Source organism: Notothenia rossii (genome assembly GCF_949606895.1).
Source record: "Notothenia rossii genome assembly, chromosome: 12".
NCBI classification, from domain to species: domain Eukaryota; kingdom Metazoa; phylum Chordata; class Actinopteri; order Perciformes; family Nototheniidae; genus Notothenia; species Notothenia rossii.
Window position 1 is genome coordinate 17,274,731 of NC_136911.1, and position 26,641 is coordinate 17,301,371.

At 38.5% G+C, this 26,641-nt stretch overlaps 1 protein-coding gene and 1 long non-coding RNA gene across 2 annotated transcripts in view; one reads left to right on the forward strand and one right to left on the reverse strand.

Annotated features, from left to right (window-relative positions):
* Positions 1-26,641, reverse strand: part of LOC307026287 (sodium channel protein type 5 subunit alpha-like) — a 106,878-nt gene that overhangs the window by 79,226 nt on the left and 1,011 nt on the right. The window contains exons 2-5 of the mRNA XM_079661568.1: positions 25,706-25,834; positions 19,515-19,606; positions 17,115-17,357; positions 11,935-11,998 (exon numbers count right to left, since the gene is read on the reverse strand). Of these exons, the coding sequence (XP_079517694.1) occupies positions 11,935-11,998; positions 17,115-17,357; positions 19,515-19,606; positions 25,706-25,834 (528 nt within the window). The remainder of the gene's footprint in view (positions 1-11,934; positions 11,999-17,114; positions 17,358-19,514; positions 19,607-25,705; positions 25,835-26,641) is intronic.
* The window catches only part of LOC307026289, a 340,364-nt gene that overhangs the window by 66,497 nt on the left and 247,226 nt on the right, over positions 1-26,641 (forward strand). The gene's annotated exons all lie outside the window — the stretch shown is intronic.

Consider the following 26,641-nt stretch of genomic DNA (forward strand, 5'->3'; position numbering starts at 1 on the left):
TATTAAACCTCTACATGTCATTTTGGAAAATGCCAGCGCTCTGTTCATTTCAGCTTTTCATGCCACAGAGACTAAATGTTGCTGAGGAGACATTCTTTAGTGTGAAGTTCAATTGTGTGGGTGTGAATAAAGGCTACTTAACCTTTTCTGGACTGCCTTACATGTCTTTATCCTCCACAAAACCTTTTCTAACTCATAATTCAAGGGCTAAGAGGCTTCCCAAGCTCCTATCTGTTTTTCTAAAGAACAGTTTAGTGTCAAAGATTTTATATGCAGCGTTGCATAAAGTTTTAACATCCTGAGAGTTTGATCAGCCCCTTATCATGTTATCACCACCGTGAGGGCATTTTGGAAGATACTCTATCATGTTTTTGCAATTTCAAGGGCATCTAAAAGGGCCTGTACCCAAAAGGGCATTTTTAACATGTTTTCTTCACTTGAAAAATACATAGACCTAGAGTTCACTTAACCGCAATTACCTCCACTGCAAAGGCAACCTAAAGCACACAGTCATGTTTTCTCCAAGACAGTACAGTATTGTGTCTTCTCCACTGGAAGGACTCCATTCAGGGCACTCTATCACATGTTCTCCAATGGCATGGCACTTTATAATGTTCTCTCCACTGTAAAGGCATGCAGACAGCAGTTTCTCCACTAGAAGGGTAACGTACAGTAAAGGGCAAAGGGTGCAGCTTTCACAGGTTAAATGCACTATCCATTATCGACTTGCACAGGTGGAATGTTGGCTGCATCTACATAGTGCTTTTATTACATTTCAAATGTCCAAAATGGTAGGGGTATGAATCTTGTGATAGCAAGTATATGCATAAAGACTGTAACTTGTATCGTTATTGTCCTGGTTTTGAAATGGAGAGGTTTAACATCCTGTGGTTTGAAAGATGTTTACTCCCTCAGCACTAGTGTCAGCGGAGAGCATCGCTGCTCTACATGCATTTACAAAGAGAGGAACTGCCTGACAACTGCCCTCGGCTGTTGTAAAATCCCTCTGAAATGAGTTCTCGAGTGGCTCATTACTTAGCTATGTGTGTTGGTATGGGGAGAAGCCGTGTTGGCCCTGATTCAGACACTTGTTGGCGTTCTTTGAGAATAGCAGAGTGCTAAGTCATGTTCATTTCAGCAGCTGTGTCCAAATGATTTATAGTGGGGGGGGATAATGTGACGCTACAGAAATAGAGCCAGAGGGGGCGTCGGGGACGGCGTCTCAGGGGGGCGAAGAGACCACCGAGGACTGAAGATGTGGGTTTGAGTTCAGCTCTGGATCTGTCCTTCAGTCCTTCTCCCGATCAATATTCTCACTTCAGAGAAACTAAAGAGCGAACTCACTCAACTCCAGGTACATGTCTCACATTTGTTTGTTATAACTTTTTGTTCTGTACTTATTCAGCCTTTCTTTACCCACTGTTTGTTGGTTTTCTTTTATTAACGTTTAATTTTAAGAGCAAGTTGTATTTACATATACGAATACAAAAGTTGAATGTAAATGGCACACTTTTCTCAAAATCAAGGATATTATCTCTAAAGACATCATGTGATCAATTATCAAATAATGCAACGGAAGTGCATTTGTCAAACACATTATGATCTAACTGTTTGGGAACACAGAAGTTGCAATAAAACACGATGGGTGTTTGGTGATAATAATGTTGGATGGGCAGTTGGATTTGTATTATGTGTCATCAAAATCTCTGCTTTAACAACTATTTCCTGCCAAAAACACTTTTAATTCCTGATTAATTTGAGGAACTGTGCTCTGCACTCCTTTTACTTTTGAACTGTTGGTTGCATTAGGACATGATTTATTTTTCTTAACACTCAATTAATAGGTTAAGTGCCATATACGTGTGACAGATGTGAATGCACTATAAAGCGTGCATAGACCTTTATAAAGTCAAAATGTGCACACCTTGCACAGATTTCAAGCCGTCCTTCACATTATTAAGATAGCTATGGGTGATATGACATAAAGCTATATTTCAATTGTTTTTAGTCATTGATGGGTCCAAATTTGAATTTAAAAGCCTTACTGTCATGTGTGCAATAGCTGAACCATCGCTTTTATTAAAGGAAATCTTAAAATATGGCTTCTCCAACAATGCAAAATACAATATACTAATGACAGAAATAGTGAGTATTATTAAAATATATATATGAAGATAATCATCTTTTTAAGAGGATCTATTCAAAACAAGAATTGTTTAAATTAAATCTGAGGAATACTACTGCCCTACTGTCTGTAAACCGGGATTTACCGCTCCACAATACTTTATTCAGATATGTTAACACATTACTTTACATCCACAGCCATTACCAAATAATGAACTGAGATTTGGATACTGCACTAGTCCATATTCCAATTTCGATACAACTTTGAAGTCCTATGATTTCCTTTAAAATGACATATGACTACAACTTTTTTCTGCTTCCATTCTCTGGATTTCTTGTTCTCTGTCCATCCGTCTAAGTCTCTCCTCAGCAGAGAATCACTCAGTCATGCGTGAGACAATATCGATTTCACACGCACAAACACACACACACACACACACGACCCTCTGCTGCCACGTGTCAACAGTGTCAACTCATTCTGTGTCAATAAAGCCACTTGTCAATAAATATTCATTTCTCTGAGACCACTTCCTCTGTGGTCTTGGGGGGGTGGCCTCTGTCGTGTTTAATCTTTAATGCTGACTTCATAATTCACCTCAATATCACCCCTCCTGCAGTGGGACAGTTTATTTACACTCCAACACACACAACAAGGGCCTCAGGTTTGTATGGAAGTCCTGGAAGGATATTTATGAGGTTTCTCCCTGGTTCCCTCCACAAAGAGCCAATGGGATTTCAAATTATTGCAGAAAACAACCTCTGTTGCAAACAAACGTTTTGATACTTTCATATTTGGTCCAGCAGGTTAATCTCCACATATTAACACCGCTTTTTAATGTGACCAACTTTCTACAAAATGTTCCAGCCATCTCCAGTCAAGATAACACAACTATACAGATACAAATCAAACAAATGTAAATACAAAAGAAGGAAATAAGGGTAAGGAGTCTGAAGTAAAAGGCAGTGGAGTGTATAGGAACAGCACGGTCAAATGACTTCACGTCACCACTGCTAGGCAAAAGATGGCACATTTTTGGCTTGATAACATTAAGTCGTCTCATGCACTTGTTAGCAGCCCGCATTTTAAAATTCCCCAATGGGCTCATTCCTCCATCATTATCTTGATTGTATCTCCATAAGAAGTCAAAATACAAAATATCTCTTAAATGTACCCTCTCTCGATGGCAATGTAACTCCGTCCACCATCTTGTAGACATATAGTTAAGTCAGGAAATAAGACAACCAAAATATCTTGTGTTTTGGATGAATACTTGATCCCACTTGTGGTTTAAGGTTTCTTTGTCCGAGTTAAGAAGACTAATGGTTCAAAAATCAGACGGTAAATCCGATTTCCTCCTCCTGAGTAAACAGAGCTGCTTCCTCTTTCTCTCTTCTAATTTGCCCTCTGGTTACCCATGATTCAGCGTGTGCGTGTGTGTGTGTGTGTGTGTGTGTGTGTGTGTGTGTGTGTGTGTGTGTGTGTGTGTGTGTGTGTGTGTGTGTGTGTGTGTGTGTGTGTGACATACTGAGGGGTTCTTGATCAAAATAGTCGACATAATCCTGTGTGAAGGAGTTGGACGTAGGCAGGGAGTGAAGGTCAGAGTTTGGACTGTGATGGTGTTTTTCCTTGGGGTTTCTTGCAGCAGCGTTTCATTTGTTCGTGTACAGTTCAGGTGTCACTTGTTCTTTTGGGTTTTCACTTCGTGTTTTGGCGATTTCTCAGAAGACAAGGCGTCTTTTCTTTGGTGTTAAACCAGTGTTTCTGCTGGGGCCATGACCTAATTCTCCCCTCAGGGATCAATAAAGATCATTTTCTCTGCCGGTGTGGGCTGTTCTTATAACTGAGGGATGTCAATGAGTGGCTGAATTTAATTAGATCCTATTTATTCCTCCTTTTTTGTCTTTGTGTCACCACGTAATTATGAAAAAGTCTTCCATCAAGAAGAACCGGGATGGAATACTTCCCAGAGAAGTAAAAAATGAATGAATTTTTTTGTGGCATTGGTAGTAATTGTTGCAGTATACAAGTATAATAAGAGGTACAGTAGTAATAGTAGTAGTAGTAGTAATAGTAGTAGTAGTAGTAGTAGTAGTAGTAGTAGTAGTAGCACTGGTGTATTGAGTAGTAGAGATCTACCCTGTTTTTTTTATAAATATGTTAATATACAGCAAAACTGCATTTTCAATTATGTTTCAAAGAAAACATATTTTGTATTTTTGTTTATCCTTCACTATTAATTGCTTTTTCGAAAGAGATAAGGACACTACATTAAACACCAGGAAGAGGAAAATATATATAAATAAATCAAATATACATTTTTTGGTGAAAACATACAACATTTAAATAAAAAAATGTAATACAAATAAACATCACTTTTATTGTTTTTTTTGTAAATGTGAAGGATAGCACATCCCAGCTTTCAAATTCAAGGAGGATAATATACTCTGTTTATCAGCTTACATCACAATAATAATAGACTAGTGTATTTGGCGTACTGTATGCATTTGTTTCCCTCTAAACATGATAAAGAATGCAGTTTAGTTGTGAGGGAAAATACATTTATAGGAGGCAGTACTCTGCTGTGAAGAAATAAAGTGGCAAATACAAATATCCTCTGGTGTTTTAGGACAATGGCAAAAACAAAAGGACCAAAAGTGCTTTAGAGCTGTCTGTTATCCAAACACACACACACACACACCCAGAGAGAGAGAGACACACACACACCTCCCTGTGGACGGGGCTTTAGGTGGTGGAAACCTCTTTTGTGTCTTTAGCTGAACATTGGACAGATGTCACATTCACAGCCTCCAGGAGAACTCATAACTCCAACTAAACACTCCCACACACACTCCCACACACACAGACAGACAGACAGACAGACAGACAGACAGACAGACAGACAGACAGACAGACAGACAGACAGACAGACAGACAGACAGACAGACAGACAGACAGACACACACACAGGCACACACACACAGGCACACACACACACACACACACACACACACACACACACACACACACACACACACACACACACACACACACACACACACACACACTTAGTCTCTCTCTCGCACACACATGCACTCAGACAAAATCAACCCCCACTTTGATAAATGTGTTCAATATTCTAGTTGAGTTATTGATCAGTGCGGCTTTTAACATAATGTTTTAACCATTTATAACAGAGAGGCTGGGGGGGGGGTGGATGCTGAGACATTTATTGCACGTTTTCAGACACACGTTTAAAGTTTAACACACACAAACATACATCAACATGGTGCCTTCTAGCAGGAAAACTAAGCAACACACACACAAATAGAAATGCATTGAAAAAGAATGCCAAGCTAATTTACCTGAACACACACAGTTGGTATTGCATGACCATGGCTACCAACAGCAGTGAATGCTAAGCTAATGGGATGATGAATATCAGCCTTATGATGCAGTGTATTCCAGGAAAATCAACCCCCTCGGCAGCTATTTCCCAAGAGTCTCTTCAGCCATATTTCTCTGTGACTGCGGCGACAGGAAGCTGGGTCAATGATGATTAAAAACGCACCTCCACCTTTTCAATTTGCTCTTGTATTTTCCTGTCACATTATAAAGGTTTCTAGTTATAATAGGGAAACGGCTTCTTGGCACTGATGGAGTTCCTCGTTGAGAGGAGCGTGACCAGAGGGCGAATGGATTTCAGTTTTAAAATTAGCGTGCTAGAGATTAAAAAGAAAAACACAAGTAGTACTAGTGAAGTTTTCAATATGAGTTATCTGCAAATTAATCAACGTTTGAATGCAGTATTTTGTCGGACACAAAGCTCAGAATGCTATGTAGAAGCACAGGAGGTTAAGATAGGATTGATTTTTACTGGGTAAAAAATTACTGTTTTGAAAGTAGCAAGACGTAATGCCTTTAAGGAAACTGTGACATCTAATATGTATTAAGATCAGATGTTGAATGGCAACACTTTAAAACAACCAATAACCAGCTTATTATGTTTGATAGCCATCATTTGATTTGGTTTTCACTATTGAGAAATCTCATTCACTCTGCAGCCATACGCTAAATTCATTCAGGGTACTCGAATGCATCAACACTGGTATTGTCTCATTGAATCATAAAGAAAGATTCTAAGGGGAATATAAATGTTATTTTGTTTTTTAAGGTAATACATGATAATATATATGAAATCACAATTAATGAATATACTTGCTGAGCTTCAGGGGGACAAATTATTGAAATACTTTAACAAAAAAACCTATATGATTTATAGTTGATTTAGTTTCGTTTAGGGAGGATGCCTCTCACCAATTATTGTATACTTATTGTAAGTGGCCCTAGTAAGTTAGCGGACCAAAAGAAAGGATAAAGAAACGTTTTGGTTCAATCGTTGCTCGTTATCTTTTTACCTTTAGGAATGATTTCGAATGGACTGTTTACAGGAGGGATTGTTCCAGGACAGAAACCTCTTTCAGGGTTTTTTTTTGGACTCGTCTTCAAAAACAGGTGTGCTGCTTTTTTGTATTTCTGTTTATTTTTCAGAGAAATGTTGGCTGCGATAATTCAGTGACTGGAACACAATCATGCAAAATGAAATGCAAATGAATAAAATGATTAAATGACAGCTACAAACTAGGACTAAAAGAGAGTTGAGTCATGATAAATAAACTGAGCTCTGGTGCTGTCCAAATAAATCAGGAGGATCTCTCTCCTGCCTCCGGACACTCGCTTCACTTCCTGTCAGCCCTACACAACTTCCTCCCGGTGACCTCACGGGTCACATGCTGCATGCCAACGAGCTTAACGAGAGCCCCTAATGACAGACACTAATTATCCTCAGCTAACGACGCCACCGTCGGCCGCTGTCAGCCAATGTCCTCGCCGTGTGGTCGGCATGTTGCAGGCATGTCAGCAGAATACTGACGGGTCACATGGCGCTCTGCAGTGCACGCACATATTTTATAGGTCACATCCATCCCTCCATACAGAGAAACATTCACTGAATATTAAAGTCATCCTGTCTGAAGTTAGAGTTCATTAGAAGCATTAATGAAGAATGACTGAAGTATATTCAATCAGAGAGTTTCCACTCAGCAGGTTTTCTATCATTCAGTGAATTCCTTTCATTTGAGATCTGAAATGGCACAGATTATCTGCAGACTATCGTTCTGACTGTCAGCCAGAGGAAATTTGAAAAAAGTTGGAAGTGGACAACTACTGTACAGAAGAGAAGTGATTGTGACAAATTTAGAACAAATGTTACATTTCAAATTTGGAGAAAAACGAACACTCAATTTGTTCCTGAATCAATATCAGCAGTACATTTTGACTATCTTTAATGCAATGTGCGGAATATTCATAATACAATTAAACTGCTTTTGATAAATCAAAAAGATTCAGAAATGATTGGTTTATTTATCGCTTTAAATGCAGACTTTGACGAGATGTATTTTGGCCTTGAAAATAAAGACAACAGCACAGATTGCTAAACATCCTAATTACAGCCCACTGTGGTTTAAGTACTTAACAGAAGATGATCAGTTATAGCCCTGCAGATGCACTCATCACCCTCACTTGGTTTTTCTGATGGCAGATGCTTGTTTGCTCAGTAACCCGGCCCAGAACATGGTGCAGAAAAAGCAGAAATACCTGCAGAGTTTTGTTATCTGATAAATAAAGTTCTGCCTGTCGTTGTGCTGCTCTCTGCCTCTTCGTCTTCAGGCTGTGATTCCGTAAATCAACTTTCAGCGGACAGGAAGTTCAATCAAAACAGAAAATAACTGAAGAACTCACACCTACTGGTTTACAGTGTCCAGTGTTGGAACGACAATTCAGACATTTTACAAAAGAAATGTAGTTATACGAAGAAAAGTTTGTAGCTTCATTGGTAAAGTTGACATTCGAAAGCTTAGATATATACAAAAAGAATTGTGTCTGTTTTTTGTGTTTAAATTGTATTTGTGAACAGTTAAATAAGAAGGTAAATGTAAGATTTTCAGAATTCAATTTTTTTTTAACAAACTAAATATTTAGCTTCAAACAGAATCCTTCATTAAAATACATATTTCTATCAATTTTTATCAATTTGTATCCATTTATCCAATAAACCCCCTTTTTTCCAAAGACTATTTACAGCCACTATATGGAACCTTTTTAAAAAGGCATTCAAGATCATATTGTGCCTAACAACAGTTTCCATTTAAAAGAAATTGAAAAATGAAAAGAGAGACGACGCTTGCCATGGATTTAATGGTATCAAAACAGATCATGCTAACAAAAAGCCTGAGAGTGTGTGTGCTGTTGCTGGTAGTGTGTGTGTCAGAGTGTGTTAGCTCATTGAACTTTGCCCTACGGCCCGGGGAATCTGCATGATGCGTGAGCAGCTTCAACACAGGAAGAAAACAACGCCGTGATCAACATCACTCATCATCCAGCCTCATCTTCCTCCCTCTCTTCCTCGCTCATCCTGCAGCAGCTTCTCCCTCTCTCTCCCTCTCTCCCTCTCTCTCTCTCAGCTGCTATCTTGTTGCTTTCAACACTTTTGACACACTTTGACTTACTGCAGACGGAGAGAAATCCCAGAAACAACATGACAAACTGATACTAATACAACACTGTGAAATACTCTACTAGCAGTCAAAGTCTTACATTAACTTCGTATAAAAGTATAAAATATAATATCCTGTAGAAACATCAGGAAGACGCGTCCAGTTCTGCCCCAGATTGCAACGCAGGTCCTGGACAAGGCCATCTCAAGCCCTGACTACTGCAACTCCTTCCTGGTCGGTCTACCTTAAAGTGCCATTAGACCTCTGTAGCTGATTCAGAATGCATCAGCTCAACTGATTTTCAACTTACGTAAGTTCTCCCACAGCACACCACTCATTGCTCCCGTCACTGGCTGACAAATGGCTGCCTGAATGCGCTTCAAGTCAGTGGCCCACCACATGTTTGCAATACTTCCTCTCAAACGGTGAAATGAGCTCCATTGACATCAGGACGGCCGAAAGTCTAAACATCTTCCATTGAAAACTGAAAACCCACTTGTTTTAGCTTATACCATGGCAATAAAACCCATAACCCCCCCACCTCCCCCTCATTAGTGAAACTAATGTACCAGCACTGCAATGTCTTGGCTTGTTGTTCTGAGATTGTGTCTTTATGCTTTTTTGCACCAGTCGCTTTGAAAGAAAACGTCAGCTAAATGAAATGTGTTTTTTGTGGGGAATACCCATTTATTCCTCTTCTCCTCCTCCCCAATCTTCTTATTCCTCAATAATATTACCTTGAACCTTTTAATTACCTGCTTGTATCCCCTCTATCCCTTCTCGCCCTCTTTTTTCAACCATCATTTTTTTCCTTTTTACTTTCTTCTGTTTTCTTTAGTTTATTACCCTTTAGCTCAATGTCTTCTTTCCTTCCCTTCTTTTCTATCCAAACATCTCTCCACAGAGACAAAGATTTTCGGTTTGTTGCCACATCTGTCTCTTCTCACCTTATGTCATTTGGTTTCTGTCACGATTCTTGTGTTACAGTATGTCACGTTTTTAGTTTGGGTTTATTTTGCTGTTCGGTTCTCCCTGTCATGTTTTCCTCCTTGTATATTGTCTGGTCCCTCTCCCTGTCATGTTTTCCTCCTTGTATATTGTCTGGTCCCTCTCCCTGTGTTCTCCTCCCTGTCGTTAGTTTCCCTGGTGTCTAGTTGTCTGATTGTGTTCACCTGTTGCCCTCGTGTTTCTCCTCCCCTGCCCGGCTGTTTCTCGTCTCGTGATTACCCCCCCCTGTATTTAGTCTTGTCTCTTCCTGTGTTCAGTTCAGTGTTTTTTCATCTTTTGTTGGTGACTGAGTTCACCGGGATATGTTCTGTTTGTCCGAGTTTTATTCTTATCCTTGAAATAAAGGTATTATCAGCATTATCTGCATTTGGGTCCTGCTTGCTTCACTCTACCGTAACAGTTTCATTTTTATTCATTTACCACTTCTCCTCTCCTTGTTCCCTCTTGCTCTCCTACTGTTTCTCATCCTTCTGTCTCTTCTTATACTCCTCTGTCCATCCCCCCCTTTCATTTATCTCTTCTTCCTCTTTAGCCCATCCTCCTTTCTGCTTCACCTCCTTTGAACTTCCTCTTCTCCCTGTAGCATGTTTGCATCATGCACACTTATCCGTTAGCATGCTAGTTATCCGTTAGCTTCTGTAGATGGGTTTGATATTCACGGCCAGCTTTAGCTCCAGGCTAACATGTTTTCCTGCTGCAGCAACGCTTCTCAGGTTGTGGTTTGAGGACAGTTTGTATTGGAATTGTGGAGATGACTTAATTAACAGTAAGTTAAAAATGTGCAAAGGTGTTTCTTTCTCGCTTGTTTTAGCACCATTTTCAGCATCAGCGAGCAATAACAATCTAAATTCCCGTCACTTCTCAGGACTACAGTACAACTCACGACCAACTTGTTAAAAAAAGTGTTGGCAGCTTTGATTGACATATATATATACACTGTGTTATATTTGTTTACATTTATATAAAAGATGTCAATCTGTAATTATCTCCTTAACTTTGACAGTCCTACTTTAATGTTTAAACTAATTGGAGTTGATATGACAAAACCTCAACTCCTATTTGTGAAATATAACATCAGAATGTGTGTCTTCTGTTTTGAAAAGCCATTCCTGTGTGAGTCAGCGTCAGCATCTGTAGATAGGTTTCACATGGCATGGCTAGCTAGCCCCGGCCAACATGTTCGCCTGCTACAGATTTCCGTTGGATGGTCTCGTTCTCATACAAAAACACACATACACACACACTCACACAATTTGTTGTCAGTCAGTGTCTGTCAAGCTCTCTGCACAGATACTAGTGCTGTCCGACTTGTCACACAACGTCTCAGACGATGGTAGCGGCAGGGATATGCAAACAGACGATGAGATACGGTCAGATTCATTTAGCCGCGGGATGCTCACCAAAACTAGAAAATGACCAAATTTAAACTAGAGAAGAGACAGGAAGGGCTTCTACATCTGAGGGAAAATATTGACTGAACCTGCTGTTTATTTGGTTTCTCGTTTCTGCCTCACAGAAAGCCCAATCTGTTTCCATATTTACTCCATATGTATACCAGTGCCAAAAAAGTATGGGCGCATGCTCTCAGGTGCTGTAGAGTGCCCGGTTCTCTACCAGAGGCTGTAACTCAGGAGTAAAATTGTAAGAACAGAAGCAGGATGATATTACCAGTCGGCTAAATCTCCGGTAAGTCCAAATATGTGTAACCCTGTGTGAACCACAACTACACTCCTTAAGTTTCTTGTTTTTTCTCATATCTAAGAGATTCTCTTGTTACCCAGGAATAAAGCACAATGCCATTGGAGACATAAATCAATTGACAACATTTCTTGCCACATTTGGTCCAGGAAAAGACATACGCTACTTTATCATCGATTTTACACAAAAAAAGGAACACAACTGAACATCATGCTGTATTAAAGAAGACTTGAATCTGGAGATTGAGACAATAAACCGATCATAATAAATAGAGTGAGAAGTAGGAACATTGTCTCATTCTTCTTTACAATAAACAAGAAGAGTCAAGTAACAACCACAAAAATATCTTCCTTTTCACAATAATCCCGTTTCTTATTGATTGTCCTTGTAGTGGATTTGACCTCCGGAGACCATAACAGCTGAAAACTGCGACACATTTCAACATCCGTCACTCAAGAACACATGCATCCTTCAACCAGCCCCACCCACACCTCCTCCTTTCACCTCCTCCTTTGTGTGTTTTCAAAAATGAAGATGAAATGCACTCACCCTGCGTCGCTGCTGTTCCCACAGATTAAGGCATCCTTGGCTCCCTCCACTTTGTAGAAGTTGTCTGGAAAATAAATAAAAATCCACTTTAGTTAGACGTTCATGTGAACTTGTTTAGTTCCTGAAAATAAAGTTGTACAAATAAATCAAATTCAATAATCACTTGTGTTTCAGATACATTCAGATGACCCTTCCTGTTCTTGTTTTTTTAGATCAATAATCTCATGAATCTCAGTTTGTTTAGTCAGGATGGACATTACAGGAACCATCTCTGCCTGGGCATTTTTTCAACACAACAAGTCATTTCAGAGAACATTAAAACCCTCTGACTTCATTACAGGGAAGTACTAGTGCACACAAGTATCAGAAGCTTTTAATGTATGCCTGCAGGAAGAAAACACTTCTAGAGTTTATCGATATGGAGCAACAAATTAAATGTCTCTGATTCTGATGCACCAAAATCTAAATATACACCACGATGGACCATTTTTGACAAACAAGTCGACAAGTCGGCTGTGACTTTACTTGTCTGAAAAAGTGAAAAAGATTACCTCAACTTTGTGAAATTTAACATCAGACTTTTTATCTTTGATATTGAAACATTTCCTGTGTGACTCAATGTTACATCATCTATAATCAGATGCAGCTTTTAAAACAAACTGACCTTACATTCTGCCGTGAAACTTTCATCTATTTTCTGACAGAAACATTTAGGGTACTTATCTTTTATTCAACACAAAATTCAGATCTAATGCATTTAACTGCAGACATTATGAAAGATTACATAGCATGCAATGGGAAAATATGAAAATGGGAGTCATATTCTAGTCACTAAATGTACTCTGGGAACAAAAGAGCGAACCTGAATTTTAAACACTTTAAAAAAACCTCTTTATGTCACAGGGAACAAAGCATCTTGGCTTTATTGATGCGGGGAACCTGCAAACTTTTCCCATGACGTAGGAGCTTCTAATAAGCTCAATAGAACATGGACGGTTTCATTTTGAGGTGGGTTTCATTGTTTAGTTTTATATTAAAAGTATATCAAGTGATCCAGTGTTGAATATGTATTACTTTAATAATGAGTGGTTACATAACATTACAATAGGAACATTTTACAATGGATGTCATGTTGAATGTACTCTGGGAAACAAAAGAGCAAACTTCAAACACTTTTCTGTAAAACCACAGTATGTCATGGAGAATAAAGCATTTCTTTCAAAGTCATCTTTCTTCTAATGTGTTGGTGAACTCGTAAGGAAGTGGGAACTCGCCGTCCGGTGTGAACGCACCATTATGGGCTCAATGGAACTTGGAATGTTCCTTTTTAAAGGGGGGTTTCATTGTTTATTCTTTAAATACCATAAACAACTTATATTGTTAATAATGAACAATTACATTTAATATTTAGATAACAAAATTAATAATTTAGTTTTAAATATTTATTATATAAGCAAATACATAGCATTGTAATAGGAACATATTACAATAGGTATTTATGATCTTATTACAAAAAGTCAGAAATAAAAAAGCAAGCTGTAGCCAAGTTGTATCTTTTTCTTTAAAAACTCAGCTTCTCTCTTTTTTTTATGTTAAAGATTAAAAAGCATTTCAATAGGAATATGTTACAATAGGTGTCATTATGTTATCACTAAAAGTACTCTGGGAAACAGAAGATTTCTCCAGAAACCAATGCCTGTACAACTTCAGCTTGTTACAAATCAATTATTTGTTCAAAATCTTTTATTGTGGCGGTGCACGTGCAGAGTTCACTCCTTTGACAAAGTAAACATGTTCTCTGGTGCTCGTGTTTCCCCCTGACCGCTGAAGGCACTTAAACTTTTCAGCGGCGCTAACATTCATTTGTTATCAAGTGCATCTGGGAGTCTGCAGCTAAAACTTCTGAAGTGCTTTTGTTCAGTTGCTCAGAGTGAAGCTCTAAGATTAGTCACTGAGGCAGACAAAGCACATTGGAGCAGTCATTACCTGGAACTTCAGAAACTCCCCCGAATAGATGCATATTAGTCTGCGGACTGACATTTAATAAAGGTTTCTTTAAGCACAACCCCCGTTTCAGAAGATTTCACAGAGCTGCAGGGACAGGGAAATTGTCTCTGTAGGATATCAAGGGGGTGGGCTTCATTTAGATTTCTTTGCAAGGTAAATACACCTCCACTCATCCTCCCCCTGTGTATTTTCATCAGCAAGAGATGCATTTACATGATGAGAATCTGCAGGTACGAAATGGGAAATATACTGAGGCAGTTAGTCTGCTCTGCCAAGAAGGAAATATATATTAATCACTTGTTAATATATTCTCACAATGTCTTGTTTTCATGGACAAAACATTTAAATCTTAGGATTTTGGGCTATTTTGATTCGCTCAAATGTCTTCTTCCAGAATACTAGAAAGACAAACATCCCAAGTCTACACTTGAGTGCCTATTTAAATGACCTTTTTCATAATTTCTCCTACATTTAAAAAAATATGTCGGGTATCTTTCCTTTTGGACAACCTGCAATTACTCATAATTATACACAAGGGGGAAACGGAGCCTAATATGTTCAGATTTCGGTCTTCTCCCTCATCAAACTCTCTTATTATTACTTGTTGTAAAAATGTATATTCTTTGTAACAACGGTTACATTTAGGGGGGAAAGAAGCCGATCCAATTCTATCCCAACTAAAACTGTTCATTTTATTACTTTATTTGAATTTATTTATCTGTTATTTTTTATAATTATAATGAAATCTTATTTATTGGTATTATATACAGTACTGTTTAAAGTAGATTTCTCGTTTAAACTATTAAAAATCTAATGGGTGTACATGTTCTGCGTCTCTGATATTCATTTATTGAACGTGCAGCTCCGGGGACGCTCTGACCAGACAGAGCAAACATTGCATGATGGGAAATGTTTAAGCATGGAGAACATCCACATTGATCTCCACTGTTTTCAGATCAGCCAAGCTTTAACGGCTCTCGGGTTTCACGGCAGCTTTTAGGGGTCGATATGGGAGCCTGCAGGGGACATTTGTTTGATGTGATGCACGGCAAAGCAAACTGGAAATGAATAAATAGAAGGTGCATTAGCAACGAACCATTACTGTAAACTCAAAGTTGCCTTTATTTTATTTGAGACGGTTTCACCCTTTAACAGAGGAGAAACACTGCTTCTGCGACACGTCATTACTTTAAATAATTACACATCTGTTTCTGGATAACGAGGGAGTGTGTTTGTCCCGGGGTGTGTTTTGAGCATGGCTTCTTTTCTGCTGTCTGACAGAAATAATTGGGGGAAAATATGGTTTGCTTATAGTCATAAAGGAGTTGTGCAAGTTCATTTGTAAAGTGTCAAAAGGCTTCACAGGCTCCCTGGAAACAATCCCTTACCAGAGAAAGACACTAGGAAAGATGGAAGCCAGGTTATTGGTAGAGGAAGGAGACAATATAGTTGTATTAATTACGCAGATGAATGGAAGAAGCTATCATTATAAAAACATCTGTCACGAGACTAGCGGACATACAGCAGCTGACAAGACGAAACATTTTATTTGAGGTTTTTTTGTGAGCAAAAAAGCAGCTGGATTTGTTTGATTCTAGTAATTGTGTTACTTTGTAGTGATTGTATTTCCTCTCTGTGGTCCTCATTAGAGGATCAGACAAAACACAGAATAATGGGATGTGAAAGGAGAAAAAGATTTTACGTTAAAAATGATACAAAAAGAAAATAAATATTACAGAAAAGAAAAAGGGCAAAGAAGAAGACATGGACTGACACCAGATACAGTATATGTTCACAGAAATTACAATTAAATACAAATAAAGTGTGTAGATGAAGAAGTGGAAACATGCATGTGTGCAGAGGTGGTTGAGCGTTGAGGTCACATGGAGAAAACACACTCAGGTTTCATCTGACAGCGTTAAGTGTTTCGCTAACCCTGACCTCCACCTCTGTGTGTGTGTATAGTACAGTATGTGCTTATGTACTGTGAGTGTATAAGCATGTCCACATAACATATATTATGTTCCCTGGCCAAATGCTTGACATGTCCAGTAGTGTATATACACCAGCTGACCTCATATGACCTCACACTCTCTCACGCACACACAGTTTGTGTCTCTTGTAGTCTCTTTGTCATCATTTTGAGTCTGTTTATAGTTGTGTTATAACTCTTTTTATGTATCCATGAGAACATTGTTCCACTCTAACCACACATTTTCATCACAACGGCCTTTAAACAACTTTTCTAAAAGGCCTTCAGTTGTGTGTGTTTAAGCAACAATGAAAAATTCATTAAGAAAACGTATGAATTCCAAAATTGGTTAGAAATGGGAAAGTAAATCTATTCCACATCATCACCTGGAAATTAGCTATGGCTTATAAAAAGCCAGGTTCAGCTTTTCACATCCAAACAATTACATTTCTTAAATGTATCTTATAAAAAGTGACTAGCATTGTTTACTTCTGCATTATAAAATGTGATGGCATATACTACATTCTGAATAAGTCTTCAGTCTCAGTGTCTATTATTAGTAACATTATTGCAGTCATCTTGTGTCTCTTTGCGGTCATTTGCTACAATAGTCTCAGAAAGGATTTTTTTAACCCTTTAACAACAGATTTCCAGCACGACTGAGTTCAAATAACCTTTTCTAAGACCAGTAGTTAAACCTTTAGTGTGCGTTTGAGCAACAATAACAAACCAAGTCTCTCAAATGTAGTCAGTCAGAAAGAAATACAGTTTTAAAAATCTCAAATCCAATTCTGCTGCTAAGTGTGACATTTTTAGTCAAGATATAGGCAATGCATTCTCACCCTTGAACTTTAAGTCCCTGAGTTCACCAAAGCCAGATTCAGCTTCACTTTAACAGTTTTGTTGTTTTAATTGTAATTTATTGAGCGTCACTACCTGGCTGCTTCCCTGTCTACTGCTGTATTGTTAGTCCCACATGTGATGCATACACCCAGAGGTGAAAGAAATACTCTTTCTACTTTTCTATTCTGCCACAAAGTGTGAACAAAGCCAGACTCTGCTTCATCTTTACAATTTACTTTCTTAAATGCGTCTTACTACAAGTCACCATCTGGTTACTTTCCCTTCTCCTGTTGCTTTATCAGTGCAAACAGCAATGCATGAACCACATTACAGTAAGTATTGAGAGCTGTGTCCTCACCCTCATTGCTGATGAAGTCGTGCAGCGACGCCCAGGTCTTGTTGTTGCAGAGGAAGGAGGCGTTGGCGGACATGCTGTCGTTGAGGCAGTGTGCCGTGTTGCGGACACATTTCTGCCGCAGGTTCCCCATGAACAGCTGCAGGCCGATGAGGGCGAAGACACTCAGGCAGAACACGGTGAGGATCATCACGTCCGCCAACTTCTTCACCGACTGGATCAGAGCGCCCACGATCGTCTTCAGGCCTGCCGCCACCCAGAGGGCGCACACGAGGTCAGAGGTCAGGGAAATGTGATGTGGATGTGATCACTTAACAAGAAAACATCTATAATTCAATTAAAGTTTAGTTTTAAATATAAGAATCTGGATAAAAAAACAGGCTAGTTCAAAGAAAGGTTTCAAGTCGGATTTCTTTAAAAAGAATGGTTTACCCAAAAACAATATATAAATATAAAAAAAACTTTTATAGCATAAATACTTTTCTATCAATTAGTGGACAAAACAACATTTTATTTGATAATAATTTTGTTCAAATTTTTCAATGAGACAAATGTATGGATAAAACCCACTTGGACAATGCTGCTTTTCTTTCGTTCAGAATATGTTTACATTTTGTTCAGTTCTAATAATGCCATTTGAGAACATTATTTTAATTGTTTTTGGGTGAACTTCCTTGTAAAATTAGGTGATCATAAATATGGCTGCCGCCGCCTCAACTTTGATCCTAATCTAATATTACATCCTTTTCTCAATATGCAACAGTAATTGTTAATTGAGTTAAAGCAACAAACACACATTGTATAACTGTGTTTGAAAAGGATGCTTTTTCAGGGTTTTTTTTACAAGCTGCAAAGTAAGAAAGGTTATGGAGTCAAACCAAAGGGCAGCCATCTTTATGTACCAGAGAAATAAATCACCAATTGAATAAAAAAGAAAATATAACTCTGCTGTTGGTAGAAAATCTCTTCAACAAAAGTTGTATCATTTTAATATGTATAATATAAAGACATATAAAGGTTTTCATCGAACAGCAGCTCTAAGTTTTTCATAAATGTCAACGCCACCATGGGAATAAAGTAATCATCAACAGAATAAAGGAAAATGTTCTCCCAGTTAACATTCATAAACACACACACAGATGGTAAAAACAGCAGGAACACACACAGTGAGGACACAAAGGGTGCAGACAAGTTGACGTCGGCCAATTGTAACAAATAAAAGTTTCTTTTTGACTTTTTATAACTTGAGCTTTTTTCTATTAAGTAAATTCATTAGAAACATACTTTTAATTTTCATTATAATTGAACTTCTTAGTGTCTGTAAGCTAATGAATGAGCAGTGTGATTATATTTAGTTATGAAATGCTTTTCACATGTAGCTAAAATGGTTATAACAAGTTTTAGACGTTGTTATAACATGACCATGGCATGGAGATGTTTTAATCACGTTAAAGATGCTTATAACGCTGTTAGCGCTGCATGCTAACATGCACAGTGGAGACATACAGAGGCCAGCAAGCGACAGATGTGAAGAGATATATCCACATTTTAATAACTGTTTTTTCAGTAATGCTAGAAAAAAATATGAAAGTTTAAAGTTAAATCTATGATACAAATGTGTACAAAAACGTAATATAAAGGAGTGAATCCTTCTCTTAATAAACATTTAAAAGCGGATCCACATTTAAAACTGGAGTCACTACGATCACACTTTTGTTTTTGATTGTCAAATTAAACATTCAGATTGTTGTAGTGGAGAAGAAGTCAAATGGGACATAAAAGAATAAGTACATGAAATGAAAGCCAAGATTAAGTTATTTCTCTATGACGACGCCTCACAACTTCCCACCATAATAAAATATATTTGAACAACTTAATGATTCTAAATTGGACATCCAGTGTTTTGTACAAAGTCATTTTAAAGTGTTATTTCAGTTCGTCAGATCTTTTTAAAAGCTAGTTTTGATATTGCATAAGAGGTAATAAAGGACCCTTAATCAAATAGGTTCATATTTAGATAAAGCGTCACTCATTAAAGCTGTATATTTTAGAAATGTTTATTGTAACAAAATTGTTCCTCTTTATCATTATATTTGTGTATTACCAATATTTGCTTAAAATATGTTTACAATATTAGATTTCTCAAGATGAGACCTGATTGCTTATTGTGTAAATACATGTTTTTTTGTCGCTGTTTACTGAGCCTCTGATGTGCACACACAACTACTAATGAGAAAGATTTCTTTCTGCATACTACCTCTGTGTACTTTATTAAAGATGTATTTTAAAAAGCAGGTGTGTTCAGCAGGTAGTATGCAGGATGAGAGTTTAATCTTCCTGCAGGCCCGGGCCGTGGGGGGGGGATGCGTTTGATGTTCCCGCCCCTGCGCTTGGCTTCCTCACCTGGGATGACAGAGATGGTTTTGAGCGCTCGCAGCACCCTGAACGTCCGTAAGGCTGACACATTACCCAGGTCCACAAACTCAGTGACATATCTGCAGCACGCCGGAGACAGAAGCACAAAAACAGACACACACAGAGGGTGACACACCGAGCAACAACGAGGAACGGAGAGATGAAGAGAGACAGAGAGGGGAAGAGCGCGGAGGAATAGGAAGTCAGACAGGAAGTTGCTCACATGGAGGAAAACTGGAGATAAACTCACAGTTTAAATCTCTGCAAATTATTTATTTAGTTTAGTGTCAACTCTAGTGTCACATGGAGCCAAACTAGAGCACACATATGGTTTCAATCTGTGCAACATATGTCTTTAGATATTATTATTATTTATTCTTTAGGGGTAAATTAGGGCTGCAGTTTAGCATTATGCTTTGGGAACAGTACTGTACTTACAATATGTGTACGATAGAACTCAAAGTTTAGTGAGAAATTACATTTAAAAAGTAGTTATTTTTAGGAAACATACTAAAAGTAGTTTAGCCTTTCACGGTAGAGAGCCTAGAAAGTCTAGCTTTTTGTCACTGTTTTGATAAGTAAAGCTTGACTCTAAAAGGGTTAAGTAGTATAGTTGATTTTTTTTGTCTTTGAATCTAAAACAAATCTCCAGTTTCAGGAACATGTGTTCAGCTTCTAATTGTCTGACTTTTCCTTCCTCACTTTTCTTCAGTTCATGTCAGGTGATTACAGCCTGGGCACCTGGTTGGTCAGAGAGTAGAAAGTGGGCGGGGACAGGGCAGACATAGGACGAACAGGAAGAGAACGTTCACGTTACGATGACGAGTGTTTTCTGTCCGTGACGCCCCCTGCAGGTGAGGCTTACCTGGGATGACTGAGATAGTTTTCAGCGCTCGCAGCACTCTAAAGGTTCGCAGCGCCTGCAGGTTCCCTACTTTGATAAACTCTGTTAACAGCCTGCAGTGTGGGGGGTGTACACACACAACAGAAGAAGAAACACACAGCAAAGTCTGAAAATACTGTGGGAAGTTCAAAAGTACTACCCTGAAGAGGAAGAGCACCAACAGCTTACATTTACCACAATCAGAAATTATGAAATCGGGTGTAATATTATCTCTTTTATCAGGTTTGCCCATCAACGTCATGATATCTGTGATCCTTGTGAATGTTTGCATGTATAGAGAGTTGTATTCACCGTCTAATATTTAACTATAAAAAGGGACCATATCCCGGTTTTCACCCAAAGTTCCCGGGACTTTGTTTCCACGTTTCTGCTGAGGTTATAAATCTTAATCCAGCGTAGAAAATCATACATTCTGAAAAGTGTTTTAAGTAACCGACAATGGTTACATTCATGTACAGTAATGTAACATGTAATGTTGGTTCCATATTTTAGGCTACTTTTAAATCTCAATCCAGTGTATCATACTCACATACTTATTTTTTCAAGTAGCTCAAACATTACACATGTGCACTGTACAAACTATCAGATATGTCAGTATGTGTGTTTTGAAATTAATTATTCAATATGTTATCGCTGAATAATGGAAAATAAGCTTTCCCCACCTATCCTTATCCAATTTATTTGATCTGTTCAAGATATATGAAACTATTTTATTTATTTCCAAAAGTGTTGTAATGGCTTAAAGCAACTATCTTCAATATAAGACTAAAAAATATAAATGTTTAAACGCATAGATGAAGGAATTCCATCTTTTAGTCCGCTAAACTAAATAAAATCGAAAGATTATTTCTACTCTAACACATTTATTAATCTTTGTAACAATTACAAAAATATTACCTTCAAAATATTATTTTAGTCCAAACCGAAACATTATTATTATTCAATTAATTAAAAAATCTTATCTGAAAAATAATTATGAAATCTATCAGAAAAAATTGATAAATTGTATTTGTATTTCAGCAAATTTACTTAATATTCTTATGCCACCCCTAAAATAAGCTTTTCCCTATATTTAAAAAAATGTATTGATGATTTTATTAAGAAGATTTAAAATGTTGTTCCTCTAATGGTGTGAAAATGGCTGGCGAGTGTGGTGTGTAATGGTAGCCATTAACATGTCATTACATCAGGAACACAGGGGCAGATTGTATGTGTGTGTGGTGTGCACAGGGGCAGATTGTGTGTGTGTGCGCACGTGTGTGTGTGTGTGTGTGTGTGTGTGTGTGTGTGTGTGTGTGTGTGTGCGCGCGGGTGTGTGCGCGCGTGTGTGTGCGTGCGTGTGTGTGCGTGCGTGTTTGTGTGTGCGTGTTTGTGTGTGTGTGTGTGTGTGTGTGTGTGTGTGTGTGTGTGTGTGTGTGTGTGTGTGTGTGTGTGTGTGTGTGTGTGTGTGTGTGTGTTACTCTGTCTCCATGGGAATCCTGACTCGGTGGGAGGGGAGGAGAGCATCAATCAGACATTTAGTGTGTGTGTGTGTGTGTCTCTTTTCACAGACCATCACTCTGGTTTTAATAAAGCTCGGGCACAGAGGGGTGATGTGTCAGGGGCGGAGTGTGTGTGTTTGTTTGTCCATACATGCAGTTTAGTGATATTTTTTGGTTTGTACAACCTCACACTCATTTACCATGTTCTCCATCCTTGGTGTGTGTGTGTGTGTGTGTGTGTGTGTGTGTGTGTGTGTGTGTGTGTGTGTGTGTGTGTGTGTGTGTGTGTGTGTGTGTGTGTGTGTGTGTGTGTGTGTGTGTGTGTGTGTGTGTGTGTGTGTGTGTGTGTGTGTGTGTGTGTGTGTAGAGAGGTGACTTATGTGTCCCTGTCCTCCTTAAGAGCCATCTGACCGCAAGACGGCCCTTGGTTCAAGGACACACACCTACTGACATTGTGCGTGCGTGTGTGCGTGCGCGTGTGCGTGCGTGCGTGTGTGTCTGTGTGTGTGTGTCACTGACTGAACAATAAAAGAGTAAATGGGAGATGAAGGAAGGAGCACTTAAAGAATACTTTACTTTTCTCTTTAATGTGCCTTTGCTTTACCTAAAACTGCCTTGAAGACTCAATTTCCCAGAATGCCTTTCTCACAGTCACTCGAAGATGCCTTTGCATTGGTTGATTCAAGGTGAGGTGGAAATATGGGTGTTTTAACAGTTATAGAGGTTTCAAATCAAATAACAATGATGTAAACACTTAATTTATTTTCAGATAAATTAGTGATTTAGAACTCAGAGAATATTCCATTTATTTTCACAATAATTGTGAGCTTTTCTCTTTCATTTCAAAGTTATTCCTCACAATAATACCCACCACTTGTTTCACTTTTGAAATGTCTTGATTTACAATGGCCTTAAACAAAGAATTTGAGGCTTACACTATTTGATGGGGAACACGTGGTATGATATAACACGTAATAACGGATCTACAGACTCAATATCATCCCCCGTCTCATCACTATGACCTCTCCCAGTGTCAGTGTATTCTCTTCTCGTAAGTCCTGATGAGTTCTCCTTCACACCCTTCCGTGACCCCATAATGTTTTTTTAACTGAAGGGAAGTGGTTACAAAAGGACAAAGGAACTGATTCTTTGGACAATTCCAGCGAAGCTCATGTTTCCCCTCTGATTTTGTAGGTGGTAGGTTTTATGGTTCTGCATCCTCAACACCTTCATCAGGACTCTAGATTTGCAGGCGGCCCTTAGTGGAGGTGACTCTGCTTCATCACTAACCCCGCAGCCCAGCCTCGGGTCAAATATTGATCCATCGGTTCATTGAGATCGTTTATCTTCCCGCAGGCGTCCCTCACTGACCCCCCCTACCCCCCCCCCCCCCCACTTCGTAACGCTCTGATTGATCGCCACCTGATCGCTAACCAAACCTAACGGCATTGATTTCCCATCAGTCACTCAATTACCGGAGTGGACAGGTCACGCTCTTTTTTTTTTACGAGACATTACGACGCGTCAACAGCAGAGGGAACACTCAGAGCTGCAGAATCTGGATTTCTGTCTGGATTCAAATCAGGCATTTTTTGTGTAAAGTGGGTTTAATTTTTTGTTTTGAGCTTTGTTTTTATGGATCAAAATAGAAATAACAAATGCACAGCCCTCGTCAGGTGATTGCATGAAAGGCATTTTAGGAAAGGTGATCCTTTGAGGAAGTTTCAGGGTAAACAATGGCAATAAAAGGAAAGTATGCATTTTATCATTTATAATTTAATAAAAAATCTGATATTTTGTCTATAAAAGTATACATATAGAGATGATTCAACTCATGGGAGGCAATATTCAAATCAACTCTTCAGAAGTAAAAGCAAGAAAAATATAATTTTAAGAGTCATTTTAACTATATATAAATATAAAAAGTCATTATTCAAAGGACTATTTTTGGTGACATTTTTCTCTCAAACTCTCTCAAACTCAGTCCTGAGGACTTCGATCTTCCAGATTGTACCACCAAGATTTTAGAGTTAAGAATAGTGGTGCATTCAAGGATGCTCTGACTTGTAAGCGTTCCAGCCGAAATGATTGTGTTGTAATTTAACAGGGGCCAATAAATCTTCAAACTGCATCGTCAACCCCCAGGGGAGGTGCGTTTTTAATGGAGGGCCAAACTACACCCATCAAACCTCCGCCCACACAGGACACTTTGCCAAAAAAAGAGATTTAATTTTAGGCGAGCGGGTTGAACCGGGTTCAAATCCCACCGAGGTCACGGTGCTGTTTAACTCCAATTACTCAACAGAAAGTGACCTAACTTTGATCAATACACCGACACTTTGGAACCAGAGAAGTTATATTTTGGACAAATATGAGATTAAGAGTATATGTCCAGATTTGTAGAAAAATCTAGTGAAAAGTCATCTTTCTGACGTGCATTACGTTGATAAATGTCAACAATATAGAAAAGAAATATGTACTTTGATCACAGCGAGGCTTATTTTGCCAGCTCGGACTTATAAAGTTTGTAAGCGAAATACAACGGCTGAAGTTTTCTTTCGGACTGACAGCACAATGAGACAAACTTCTGCGGTTTCTCCTGACTTTGCAGAAGTGTCAGAATTTAACAAACAATCTGACGTCAACCCCCCACTGCAGAGACCGCCATCTATTAGTCTTTATATTTAATTCCTCAGCCATAATCCCATCACTACAACACAGGAGTGTCCTGCCCTCTGATATATTACACTGCGTTTCTGCTGTGCAGCTCGTTTCCTGAACAGATGTTTCACATTAAAAGCCTTCCAGCAGCTCATGTTGCGTAATTGCTCCCCTCAGAAGTGTTGAATGTGATGTATGTTAAGAACTACATATAACAAACGTCAGCCATTCATTTTGACTTAATCAAGAGGCATTTTGCACCAATTTGTATGCATGATTTATTTAGTTTTGTTTCCTAAAATCAGTCATTAATGTGCTCAGTAAATTAATGTTGAGCCTTTAGCTTTCTTTTTCAAATGTAATTTGGAAAATGCATGCATGTCACTAAGAGAAAACCTTTTATTTTCTATTAAAACGATGAGTTAAGTGATCATATTTGCCCATTTTTTTTCTTGTTGAATATTTCAATTTTTTCTCCTAGTATAAATATTTCCATGTGTATTTTGAACTCAAGTATTATAGTACCCATAAATATGGGTGAATACCTTGTAATCTCATCATTTACAGAATGGAGCAAAAGTTATCAAAATATGTTGTGAAGTATGGTGATGATGTATTAGGTAACAATTTGTATTGATGATACCTAAATAAAAATCGGCCAAATAATATTCAAGAAATATCAGTGAATGAGAACAGCATTTTTTACTTTTTTAAGTTCCAACCATTTTTTAAGTATTAATGTTGATGAGAGACATTTTCTGTAGTGAGACTGCCTTGCCAATTTTTGTTGTGAACTTTGGATTAAAGATTTTATATACAATGATGTAGTATTTGTTTTTGACCAACGCAGTGCTTTTTAATTTCACGTAGGCTTTTTTGTATTTCAAAATAATCTAAAACAGATGTTCTCCATCTCTAACATAATGCTGTGTGTGTGTGTGTGTGTGTGTGTGTGTGTGTGTGTGTGTGTGTGTGTGTGTGTGTGTGTGTGTGTGTGTGTGTGTGTGTGTGTGTGTGTGTGTGTGTGTGTGTGTGTGTGTGTGTGTGTGTGTGTGTGTGTGTGTGTGTGTGTGTGTGTGTGTGTGTGTGTGTGTGTGTGTGTGTGTGTGTGTGTGTGTGTGTGCTTGACTCACGCCATGACAATGACGCTGAAATCGAGCCAGTTCCAGGGGTCCCTCAGGAAGGTGAAGGGCCCCACGCAGAACCCCCTCGCCAGGATCTTTATCAACGACTCGAAGGTGTAGATACCTGTGAAGGTGTACCTGGAGGGGAGTGAAAACAGGAAGGTGGTAAAGACGGAGATAGAAATGGGAAGTGACATATTTGTTAGGGAAGAGGATTTAGATGGAAAGGAAAACGAGGAATGGTAGAATAGCAAATCAAGTGGAAAAGGAGGTAGAGTGAGATGAGGAAGTAAAAGAGAATGAGAAATGGGAAGCCAGAGGGGATTTAAGGTCAGAAAGGTGGAAGAAGAGAATAAAACAATATATATATATAATAGATGAGAATGTAGAGAGGAAGAAGAGAAGAGGATGCAACAGGGAGTAAAACGTTAAGATGAGATGTTGGAAGTAAAAGAGGAAGTAGACAGGACACAAAGAGGAAACAGGTGGAGAGGGAAATGACAAATGTTAGGGATGAAAATTAAGAAAGAGAAGAACAAAGACAAGAAAAGAGGGAGTCAAAAAAGACAAGAGGAAGCCAATAAATATATTCATAAAATGAGCAGAACTCTCCACCAGAAATCCTTCACTTATTTATTTTGTCCCCAGAAACAAGTTTGAACCGACAGGAAGTGAAGCGTACGGAGACAGACAGCGAGGAAGGAGGCACGTCACAGAGAGGAAATGTCTTGTGAAAAACTAACCCTACATGAAGAATAATTTAGACTTTCCCTCTCAAAATGTTTGGATATGTGTCTGCAATATAAACCTTTTTTTTTTTCAATGGGAAATGTTTTCTACACATTAGGTTTTATGTGATCAATAAGAGAACCTAAATAGTTCTTCTGAGTATGATGATGATAGTATAAAATCTCTTTCGACTCCACTTCGAGCAATAAAATGACT